At 35.6% G+C, this 12,972-nt stretch overlaps 1 protein-coding gene across 1 annotated transcript in view; it reads right to left on the bottom strand.

Moving 5' to 3' along the window:
• LOC107713651 (semaphorin-6B-like) overlaps positions 1 to 12,972 on the bottom strand; it is a 149,959-nt gene that overhangs the window by 29,275 nt on the left and 107,712 nt on the right. The window contains exons 6-10 of the mRNA XM_016519227.1: positions 9,093 to 9,191; positions 7,076 to 7,166; positions 6,643 to 6,762; positions 3,504 to 3,592; positions 1,895 to 2,112 (exon numbers count right to left, since the gene is read on the bottom strand). Of these exons, the coding sequence (XP_016374713.1) occupies positions 1,895 to 2,112; positions 3,504 to 3,592; positions 6,643 to 6,762; positions 7,076 to 7,166; positions 9,093 to 9,191 (617 nt within the window). The remainder of the gene's footprint in view (positions 1 to 1,894; positions 2,113 to 3,503; positions 3,593 to 6,642; positions 6,763 to 7,075; positions 7,167 to 9,092; positions 9,192 to 12,972) is intronic.

Genomic DNA, 12,972 nt, shown 5'->3' with positions numbered 1-12,972 from the left:
TGGTACATTTTGTAGAGGCTTCCCAGGCAGAAGCACATTTCTCTAAATGTATAGTTGTTTCTCTTTCTCTGACTCACTCCCTTCGCACATTTTGACAGATGTCACAACTGTTACTGTAAACTACAGCACAATGTGAGCTGGCCATTTATAATCCTGAGGAAAGCAGATCAGTGTTTTGTCCATTGTTAAAATGTGTTTATGGCGTTTCTTAACATCTCCGATAACAGAATTTTAAACAGTCTTTCTCCCAAGACAATCAAACTCTCACGACTCTTTCTTCTGGAGAAAAAACAGGCCTTGTAGGCAGAATATCAAAAGAACAAAATCCAAATTGCCTTGAAATTGGATTTATTCGTGCTGCTCGGGTTCAAAACAGACTAATAAGAAGCGAAATCACAGATGAGCGTGCGTACGTGCGTGTGTAGAACCGCTTTCCATTTCCCTTCAATTTAGTTACGTTTCATAATCTTTACACATTTACGGGGTGAATGTCACAAAAACATGCCCACATCATATTTCACCACCAACCCCAAAGGAAATTATATTTTACTTACAAAAAAAAAAAGAGTATATTTTAAGACATTATTTTAATGACAGTTAAGAACTTTCTCCCTCATCAATGAAAAAAATCTCATTCTCATAACTGTGCGTGGATGTTTTACTCATTTTTGTGAAATTCTCATTATTGTCAATGGTGATTCTTAGTAATGAAAATAAATAACATTTATGAAATTTAAAACTAAATGTTTTTTATATTATATTTCAAAAAATTTGGTGGGAAAAATATGTTTAATTGTCACGAAAATAATATCATACAGTAATAAACAAACTGTCAGGAGTATGGACTGTTTGTGTTGGGTTTTTCTCCCCATGTGCTCCCCGTGACCCAGTTTCTCCCTCTCGTTTCGATTAGTCATTTGGTTCAGGTGTGTCCCGTTCATTACCCTCGTTTAGTCTTGTATATAAAGTGTTGTCAGTTCCTGGTTTCCTTTGTCCGGTGTTAACGTCAGTAATACGTGCTACATGTGTGTCTCCTGCCTTCCCTGTGTCCCCCCTGTGTGGATTAATAAAGACTGTTCTTTGTGAAACTTTGTCGTCTCCTTGCTCCTCGTTCCAACACAGCAGCAACGTGACACAAACAAACATAATTTTTTGCTGCAGGATATTACTGACATGAAAATAAACCAAATTAAATATATAATTATTATATAATTATTGTCATAAAATAAATAACTATATTTATGATCTTTAAAATAAACATATACTGATAATAAAATCAACCTTTTCTTTCTTTTGGCTTTGGTGTGAAATATGAACCAGGTAAGTTCTTAAGAAATTCACCTTTACAGCGCCTTACAAATAATAGTAACCAGAGAGATCTGGGAATGGAAACTGATAAGACAATAAATGGTGCCAATATGATTTGAGGAAATAACCTTCTCAAAGGTTTTTGTCCTTATTTGCATAACAACCCAATAGCTGGGTTTGTCCCTTTTTAACCCAGCGCTGGGTTATATTTAACCCAGCATTTTTTAAAGTGTAGATTCACATTAGTTTAACATAGTATTTTTTTTTATTTGAGTAAAATAAAAAATATTACTATATCAGTTAAATTTTAACCAGTACATATTTTAAAAGCATCAACATATCATTGTATATAATTATTGTTATTTAATTACTGTACTTGGAATTAGATGAGAATTTGATGGGTAAAATGTACTTGACTGTCATAAAACTACAGAAAAAAATAAAATAATAAAATGAATCATTTCAGGGCTGTTGAATCACATTACTGTCTCATCTGCATTCATCATTCACTCACACAGATTGTTCCAATATAATGCAAATGATCACACCGTCCTCTTTAGGATGCCTCCTGTATGAGTGTGTGTACCTGTTGGAGGGTGTTGAGAAGACCCCCAGGATGACGTCCCTGCCCTGCATGCGTATGATGGGGCTTGTGGACTGCAGCAGGTTGAAGTAGAAGTGCGAGTCTCCCGGGATCGAGCAGTTCAGACGTGCTTTTAGAAACGACGTCCACTGGCGCTCCAACACTCGCTGAGAGCCGCCCAAATCACCTTTACACACACGTGCCACGCGGGACACCATCACCTAATGCACACACACACACATATTCAAAAAGAAAACGGTTCAGTTTTTATACCACACAGCCGCACACACACACACACACACACACACGCGCGCACACACACACACACACACACACATTCAAAAAGAAAAGAGTTCAGTTTTTATTCCACACAGCCTCTATTCAGAGCTACAATCAAAGTGACTATTCACTGGAGAACTGCTTTTCAACCTCACACTTCAATCGTGAGAATTCAGTTGTTTGACAATAGTGTAAAAACCTAAAGGGGCCATATGCTCTGCTCTATTGCATTTTATTATTTTTTTTAACAGTCCAATTATAAAGTTGGTTAAGGCTTCTTGTGCCAAAAGTCGTCATAATTTAGTTTTGCCCAAACCATTTTCTCACTTTCATTTCAATTAAAGGAAACGGAGAAAACAATATTAGTTTGAAGAAAAAAGTCTTAGTAATGGATTTGTTTATTACAAACATGCAGCTTTCGGTTTACAAGATTGTAATTGATGGACTGGAGTGGTGTGGATTACTTGTGGATTATTGTGATGTTTTTATTAGCTCTTCATTCTGACGGCACCCATTCACTGCAGAGGATCCACTGGTGAGCAAGTGATAGAATGCTACATTACATTAGAAAGTCTGTTCCAATGAAGAAACAAACTCATCTACATCTTGGATGGCCTGAGGATGAGTACATTTTCAGCAAATTTTCATTTTTGGGTAAACTACTCCTTTAAAAATACCATTGCTATCAGATCTTTACAGTACTGTACCTTTAATATGTCAATGTTAAAGTGTTATGATTGGCTGACCTCTGAGTAATGGGCGGCGCACTATCAAGTTTCTCAATACTGAATTGTCATTGATAGCTATTCATGGACAATCAAACTGTATATTAATGTGCAAGTTATGAGTACGATAATACCACCTTGATTAATTATCAACATTAAATGGTAAGAATGGACTGTTGGGGTCAGTCATTTTTTAAGAATGCAATAAATTGATAAAAAGTTTATAAATTTGTAATGTTACAAAAGATTCTTTTTCAAATAAATGTCATTCCTCTCAAATTTCTATTCATCAAAAAATCTTGAAAAAAAATCACAATTTCTACAAAAATATTATAATCAAATCACTATATTAGAATGATTTCCTAAAGATCATGTGACAGTGAAGGATGAAGTTATGATGCTAAAAATTTATGAAATAAATGACATTTTAAATCACATTCAAATAGAAACCTTTGAACTGTACTAATATTTCACATTATTACTCTATTTTTAATCAAATAACTGCAGCCTTGGTGAGCAAAAGAGACTTCTTTCAAATACAGCGAATTTTACCAACCCCAAACTTTTAAACAGCAGGGTAAATCTCCGCCTGTATTTTTCTTTCTTACCTTCTCCAGGTAGTTGAACTCCATGGCCATCTCCCTGAAGAAGAAGTAGATATGAGGCCCCCATTCCACGGCGCTCACAAAATAAGGCTCTGTAAGACACACACACAGGCTTTAATTTTACAGTCTGAGGGCGTCCTATGGAGAAATTGCAGCTCAAATAAGTAAACACTCATCAGTCATTATAAAGACATTTCATCTGAACAAACAACATATGCCCAGTCCCAGAGGGAGGCAGGGAGCGAAAGAGATATACAGCAAGAGAACTGAATGAGGCAGAGATAGTCCGCATAAAACATGCATGTCCTCTTAAATAAAGCAAAGAGAGTGAAGAGAGGACATTCGGAGGTCTTGGCCTCTCCTCTCTCTCTCCTTGAGCGGTATGTGTTTTAGAAAGCAGACGCAGGTCTTTGCAGCTCCATACGGATGTCGGTCTCACTCCCTCAATGATTCTTTTATAGAGATATTCAACTCATAGCTCTCCAGTATTCAAAGTTCAAACAGAGAGCTCTAAATTACACACACATCCACCTATTCTCATCTGAACGAGGCTCCAAGAGCTCCGTGCAGTTTCCCGTGGTTACAAGGTCTCGCATATTTGTGAAATATAAAAAAATCCTATTTGGTTTTGTTAGCGCTCTCGGTGTGTCTGGTGTGAAATCACACTCAGAATTCAGTGCTGTGAGCTGCGTCCTGAAACTATTTTGAAATCTACAAAACAAACCCCACTTCAGGATGACAGGTAGATTGCAGAGTGAGACAAATGCAATTCATTTTTACTAAACTGAAAAACTGACTTTAAAAGGAATAATCCAGGTTAAGTGCAGCTTTTGCTCTATTGACGGTTTATGTGGTATGATGAACAGAAAATAAGTTTGACCTGTCCCTTGTTTGAATCTGTTTCTGTAGCACTAAAAATAATGTTTAAAATACACAAAAATAGTGTTTCAACTTATGTTATGACCAACTAAGCAACACTCTTAAAAAATACATTTTCTAAATATGTTTTTTCACAGTGATGCCACAGAAGAACCTTACAGTGAACAGTTCGTTTTAGTGTGAAGAACATTTTAATTTTCTGAAGAACCTTTTTTTCACTATGAAGCACCTTTTGTGTGATGGAAAGGTTCTTTGGATGTTCTTAAAGGAACCAAATAAAGTGAAGTAAGCCAGTGATACCATAGAAGGACCATTTTTAAGTTCCCCAAAGAACCTCTCAGTGAACAATTCCTGTAAATAACTGTTTTTTCTTCGTGTGAAGAACATTTTGAGATTCTAAAGAACATTTTGTGGAATTGAAAGTTTCCATGGATGTTGAAGGTTCTTCATGGAACCATCAATACTAATAAAGAAGCTTTATTTTTAAGAGTGTAGCTAAGAATGTCTGAGGATGGTCAGCTCAGGGGCGTAGATGACGCGGGGGACGCGGGGGACATGTCCCCCCCACTTTTAATATCACGTAAATTCGTCCCCCGGGCAAGTGTGTTCGCATAGAGGTTTTCAAGAGCCGGTGTGAATATATATAACATTTCTGTCTCCCTCACTTCTGAAATGATGGCTACGCCCCTGGGTCAGCTGGTCAACTAGACCAAAATGTTCCCATTTTTTATTGTAAAACATAGTTATTTAGCATATTTCTGTGTTGAATATCTGTCAGTTGAACTATTGAAAGGCCATATTTAGTGCCCAAAATATCATGTTAAAACCGCTTCTGATCGTGTCTAGTTATTAGACATGAAACAGTCTAGGGCTTTTTAAAAAATCAGACAATCCACTGACTAGTTGATGTTGAAAATATGTAGTTTTGCACATCCATAAACCTCAGTTTAAATGGGAGCTGAGCTTTGATAACTCCTACAGGAATTACTTTGGTAATGCAAAGCCAAGTCTTTTTTAATAATATAAAAAAAAAAATCTAATCACAATTAATTGCATACATCAATATTTGATGAGAAAAGTACCTAATCAAGATTTTTAAAATGTGGGTCAGCTGGTCAACTAGACCAAAATGTTCCCATTTTTTATTGTAAAACATAGTTATTTAGCATATTTCTGTGTTGAATATCTGTCAGTTGAACTATTGAAAGGCCATATTTAGTGCCCAAAATATCATGTTAAAACCGCTTCTGATCGTGTCTAGTTATTAGACATGAAACAGTCTAGGGCTTTTTAAAAAATCAGACAATCCACTGACTAGTTGATGTTGAAAATATGTAGTTTTGCACATCCATAAACCTCAGTTTAAATGGGAGCTGAGCTTTGATAACTCCTACAGGAATTACTTTGGTAATGCAAAGCCAAGTCTTTTTTAATAATATTAAAAAAAAAATCTAATCACAATTAATTGCATACATCAATATTTGATGAGAAAAGTACCTAATCAAGATTTTAAAAATGACACTAGTAATGGGGTTGGCAACATTTTGGCATCATGTTAATGTTTCTGAAAAAATGCTCATGAATGCTTTACTAAATGAAACAGTTTTAAATAGCTGTTTTATATTTGAATATATTTGAAAGTGTAATTTACACCTGTTATGCAAAGTAGAAATTTTAGCATCATTACTCCAGTCTCCAGTGTCACACGATTTTTCAGAAATCATTCTAATATGCTGATTTGCTGCTCAAGAAACATTTATTATTATTCTATATGTTGAAAATATTTAATGTTTTTGTGGAATAATTTTTTTTCAGGATCCTTTGATGAACAGAAAGTCCAAAAGAACAGCATTTATTTGAAAAAGTTTTTTTTTGCAACATTATAAATGTCTTTACTGTCACTTTTGATCAGTTCTTGCTGAATAAAAGTATTAATGTTATTGATTTATTTATTTTACTATAATTACTAACCCCAAAGTTTTTGAATGATAATACGTACTGTATATTATTGTGATAGATGAAAACATTGAGGGAAAACCCTAATTGTTAGTACATAGTAATGTTTAAATATTTTTCAGTTCTTAAAATAAATAAATAAATAAATAAATAAATAAAAATGTTCTGAGGCATGCCACAAATGCCCAAGACTATTCCTTAAATATAAACAAAATCAAGAACAAAACAGATGACAAATAAAACAAAACAAAACAATGTATTTATATTGCCAAACATTCATGGTTTTATTTTATGCATGAAACAGTACCTCTGAACCATTTGGAATCATGCTTGATCGTGCGCAGGGCTGGACTCTCTCCCAAACTGCGGTAAATGACAGCGTCGATGGCCAGGAAGTCAGTCACTGTCCCCGTGAACAAGCTGCCCTCTGAGGTCAAACGGCAGAGGTCAGCGGTCAATAACCAGAAGTGAGCATCGACATTGTGCCATGATGATATATGTGGCAAAAGGTTCGAACGGAAAGTCCTTGAGCTTAACGATGTTAAGAAGAGGTGGTTAAACACATTTATGGAGGCAAATAAAACGGCTATAAATTAGGTGATATTAAACATTATTATGCTGTGTATCCACTGGGTGTACGGCTCTTATTATCACAGATTAAAAAGTGCTAAACAAATCAGTCCATTATGTAAATAATGTGAGGTAGAGTCATTACATAGCCACAAAAGACAGTCAGTTACCTGCAAACAGAGCCACGTTAGCGTGTTTGGGATCATAAGGACATCGGGCCATTCCACTGATGGGCTCGCCGACCAATTCCAGAGTGTCTCTCTGAACAAACACACACACATACTGTTTGTGAGGACAGGATATGACACTCTGAGAGGATGATAGCTGTTATAAACCACACATATCTCCAAACACATTCACAAGCGCTGCTATCATTTCTACACACTTCCGGCAACAGTCGAGAGTGTTAGTGAGCGTGTGCATGTGCATGTGTGAGAGAGACTTCAAACACAACTGTAGTGCGTGACGATTTAACTCACAAATAAAACAAACCTACCAAACTGTCTCCAGAAAGGCTTTCTCAGTTTTATATGAAGCAATAAATCAGCTCTGATGTTGCAATATACTGTAAAAACAAAGATTTGAAGATGTGGCCTGAAAAAATCTGCTTGCAACAAAAGGGTGATTCTCATGAAGCATCCATGTGAAATTTCACCACAAATTAAAAAAAGAAAAAAAGAAAAAAGAAAATATATTTTGCATTAAGAAGATGAAACATTAAATACCATATGACCAACTGAACATTTAAAAAAACTAGTGCTGTCAAACGATTAATCACGATTAATCGCATCCAAAATAAAAGTTTTTGTTTACATAATATATGTGTGTGTATTGTGTATATCTATTATGTATATATAAATACACATGCATACAGCAAATATTTTGAAAATATTTACATGTATATATTTATATTCATATAATTTATATCATATATAAATATATTTAATATATAAATGTAACATATTTTTCTTAAATATATACATGCATGTGTGTGTATTTATATATACATAATAGATATACACAATACACACACATATATTATGTAAACAAAAACTTATTTTGGATGCGATTAATCACGATTAATCATGATTAATCACTTGACAGCACTAAAAAAACTCAATTCTTTGGTAATATATGTATGCCAATAAATAAATAATAAATAAATGACTTTTTATCTCACAATTCTGACTTTTTTTCTCACAAATTCTGAAAATAAGTCAGAATTGCAAGATATAAAGTCAGAATTGCTATATATAAATACAGAATTGTGAGATATAAAGTCACAATTCTGAGAGAAAAAGTCACAAATAGAATAGTCACAACTATCTTTTTATTTTTTTATTATGTGGCTAAAAAAACAGTATTGTGAAAAGTAAACTTGCTATTGCGAGAAAAACAGTTTATATTTTGCAAGTCTAACCTTTTTTTTCTCAGAATTGTTAGTTTATATTATAGCAACAAGTTTTTCCTCATAATTGCGAGAAACAAAAAAAGTCACAATTGTCTTTTTGATCATTTTTTGTTTTATTCCATGGCGGAAATAGGCTTCCATATTAATGCTTAATTTTCTTTATGCAAAACAATTTCTTATTTTTCCCCTTTGATTTTGGGTGATATAATTCAGACATTTCCCTAAAAGATTCACTCACAAAACAATTTACATATGCATTCACACTTTCGATTCAATTCAAATGAGCATCATCTCCTCAGAAGCCTCTAATGTGATTATGTGCATCCTTTAATTGAGTTTTAATCATTAAGTCGATTGGCCTTCCGTCAATGCTGATCCACTTTCATTACTGTTAATCCATTGTAAACATGCATACTGTATGAGTTCAACCGAACCAATTCTTTCTAATGATTCAGTGGATCTGACTCACAAAACATTTCTTAATGACTGTAAGAGAACATTTAGTTTAGTAGTAAAACTGTGAGGTGGGTGACATGATGCAAACAACACAGAATATGTAACAGAATCAGCGATACACAGTATTATTTAACTGTTTGTTTTGCTACAAAAATAAAATAAAATAACGAGCTCCTGTTGAATTTCTTCCACATATAGACGGATGAACAGAATTGTACCTTGTGTTGTTTGTGTAGAATTGTGCTTTACACGCTCTACATGTTTGCTGAGGGTAAACACAGGGGAGACGGTGAAGTCTGCAGGCACTGAGGAACACTCACCGTGTAATTGGCACACAGCGGGTTGAAAGCGTTTGTCCCGCACACAAACAGCCCTCCATCATGACTCAACAACACCTTAATATAATTACGACACTCCTCCTGAAGGAAACACAGTGAAAAAGACAAAAATTACTCTTGTTTTAAACTTCTTGTCAAATTTGAGGTTTGAGGTTGCATCAGATATATTTTGGTATTCAGTATTTTACTGTCAGTATTTTACCATGGGAGTGAATGATTACCATATTTTTATACTACAGTGTTTTCGTTATAGCATTTTCCAAGGTACTTTGAAGGAATAACATGATACATATCCAAGAGTCTATGGTATTATGATGATTCCATGCCCGAAGTACCATGTAATGTAATAAAATAAAAATGTTAATAAACATAAAATAAAATAAAAAATATTAATAAAAAATTAAATACATTTATTAACAATGCTTGCCAATCTCATTTGCCTCGTTTGTATTTTATTAATATTACAGCAGGGTCCAAAGGTCTGAGAGCACATTGAAAATCTGGGATTCAAATAATAATTTATACTTGAAAATAAACTAAATGTTTTAGGTTTAAAACTGAGAGAAAGAGAGAGAGAGAGAGAGAGTTTGTATAATTATGTTATCTCAAAATGAATAAACACTATAGAAATGACTATACTTATTAATTATTGTGTGGAAACAGCGGTGATGGTATCAGACTCTCTGTATTTATTTTGCCAGGCTGATCCTCTTTGAATCACAATGACTTGGTAGCATTTGACTTCCATGTCATTTAACAAAGTCATTTGAATCCTAATTAAAATTTGGGTGAAGGAGAGAGAGATGAACAAAAACAGTGCGTGTGTGTGTGTTAGGTCACACATGAAAGGGTAGGGTAAGACAGAGAAAAGAATAAGGCTGTAAATATTGACACAGCTTCACAAGTCATTTTCCCCCAGACATCATTATTTTGAGAGCTGTGTTTGTTTTGGAAGACAGACAGCAGATATAAGTAGGTCCCAGCTTGCAGCTCCACCACAGAGCCCACACTGTGGGCATCATCCAAAAACATACATTTTCTCCAGGTTTTTACATTGTATTTGGACTAGATTTGCACAATGTTGCTGCACGTATTTATATAGCACAGAAACAGGAAGTAGCTGGACTTGAATGCATCACGACGTGGGTCCAGCTATAAAAGCAGTCCTGAAAGCTACTGGATAGCCAGCTGCGAACACTCATGCATCAGGAATGCCTTTGTTCCCTGACGGACATCAATGGAACTTTTTGAAGTGGTTTTGTGTATTTTGCTGAAACCTGGGCCCCATCACGCAGCTCCACCATAGGGCCCATTCACTGCTCTGCCCATTGAGTTTGACTGGGCCTCCTGGTGGAGCTGAAACCCTGAGGGGGCCGACACTGAGGTCAGGCTCTTTGAGGTGATTAGCAGGACTGCCGAGGGTCTATGTGTTGTTACAGATGCAGGTCCACTGTTCGCTGTGTGCGTGTGTTTGCACAAGAGATGTCGTTACAAATGCATTCAAGCTGCTCACAGCGTTACACACACACTCCCTAGCGACAGATCAACTTACAGCGTGTGTGTGCATGTGTCTGAATAGCAAGAAGGACAGGGATCTGTTCATTTTTGATAAGCTGAAGTGTGTACGTGCGAGTGAGAGCATATAAAATGACACAACCTTTCACCTCTTATTATCGTGAGTATTTCCATCTGGATGCTGTGAAAGATATATTGAGGTATGCTCTAACATTACCACATCAACACTGCCAGTTTCTTCCCTCTGTGTGTTTTTCTGAGTGATCATCAGGATACAATGCAAATAACGGCAGCAAATTAAGCAACGATTTGCTCATAATTACCCACCAATTAGAAGACAATACGGCTGATCTTCACCCTAAACTGAACTCAGGCAGAAAAGTGTGTTGAGAAGAACATTAAAAGCATTTAACTTCTGTCATGTGACATTTTCAAGCGCAACTGAATATTTAGCTCTGAATAATGTACTGTCTGGCGGGATGTCTTGATTTTATGTTCTTGATTGGATTGTAATGTAAGGCAATGGTATTACTGGTGCTTGCTAAGGCAGCTGTTGCTGTTTTACAGAAGGCAACTAGAAACCATTCCTCATTCTTTGATGAGAAGAGATTTAATACTACTTTTCTAACTATTATGAATGTAACTGAATGTAATTGAATGAATGTAATAGGCTTGACGACTGATCATTCCCAGACGGACCGGGTCTTTTTCAGTTGGGCTCAGTCAGCAGATGAAGTTGTACTGTGTGTGGTGTTGAAAGATATTAAAATCTTAAATATTCAAGAAACCGTTGTTGCCAGTCATTTTCACAAAGATTTTTCTAAATGTATAATATTTGCAACTGATGCCAGTGATTGCATATGGGCATGTGTCAAACATAATTCATTAATTTTGTCAAATATTATTTCTTGATTACACATCTTGTTTTGATGTTTCTTTCATTTCATAAGTTCACGTTGCAAGGATTTAGGCTATTTGTTTTGTTCTGCAGTCGAAAAAAGTGAAGTAAATTAAGAATAGTTAGTTATTTCTATCATTTCAAAAACATTATCAAGAACTCTTTTATTTCGATCTGCAGTCTAAAATATTGTTCATAGTGAGTTTAAAAAATATGACACCTGTAAATAAAATAATGTAATTATATATAATATAGTTTTGTGTCAATGGATGAGGAAATTACAGTGCATTGAATAACTCTGCAGCTCTTCTGTCAGCTGTTGGAGAGCAGTGTTATAAATAGCACTTGGAGCATTAACATTTGATGTAGGTCGAAATTGCATTCCGGGGGACGGGGTGTTTGCTTCATCCCATGGACTAAATAAACAACCTGCGGCAACCAACCTGGTCTCATAAAAATACGTACCTCTGGGAACTTTTCTGCAACACCGTTTTTACGTACCTTACTGCACGTTTCGCTGCCGTTTCAAAGAGAAATGTCCACTGAGTGGTGCTAAAACACGGGTTCAATACGTGAACCCTGGCACATTTTTATTACGTTGTTATAGGTACGTATTGCTGTGTTTTTATTACGTTGCTTGCTTCAGGTACGTATTGCGGCGGTTCAGAATTCAAATGTCACTGCTAAAAGTTAATGCTCTATTCAATACGTCAACCCTGGCCCGTTTTTATTACGTTGATATAGGTACGTATTGCTGTGTTTTTATTACGTACGTTGCTTCAGGTACGTATTGCGGCGGTTCAGAATTCAAATGTCACTGCTAAAAGTTAATGCTCTATCGTGTTGGAAATATAACCTACACCAAACCCAACCCTAAACCTACCCGATAGTGTTAACAAATGCAAAACTGATATAAAAACGCATTTGTTGATGCAACCATTCCATTTGAACTTCCTTATATGCAGATTTGAACGGTTTTGTCGAACCGCAGTTACATGGGATTCGAACCGGAGCTCCTCGCCTCTCAAGTACGTCTCCATACACGTCTATGAAAACCTATAGATATGACGCTGGATATGTGTGATGCTAACATTCAAAAGCATCAGTTTTCAAATCTCCCAGCATATTAAAATAGTTTTGAAGTCATAACATAATATTTTTCAAGTAATTGTGCGAAAATTACGCATTATTAATCGAAAATCTGTAAATGTGTGTGAAAAGGAATAAAAGGTGTCGGAGTTTTACTGCCTCTAGTGTTCATTTCTTTTGGAAACTGCAGTGATATGTACTTATTGGTACGTATTTCGCGTCTCGCGGAAAAGTGCACCCAGGTACGTTTTTGCCATGAGACCAGGTAGGCGGCAACAGTAAAAAAAAGTAGCCCAATTTCGTTGGAAAACTGTGGACTTGGCAACACTGGCCCTAGCAAACTCCTAAGCCCTAGCAACC

This window comes from Sinocyclocheilus rhinocerous, unplaced genomic scaffold (genome assembly GCF_001515625.1).
Source record: "Sinocyclocheilus rhinocerous isolate Xijiao unplaced genomic scaffold, SAMN03320098_v1.1 scaffold898, whole genome shotgun sequence".
In the NCBI taxonomy this organism is placed as follows: Eukaryota; Metazoa; Chordata; class Actinopteri; order Cypriniformes; family Cyprinidae; genus Sinocyclocheilus; species Sinocyclocheilus rhinocerous.
This window is presented reverse-complemented; position numbering and strand designations above follow the sequence as displayed.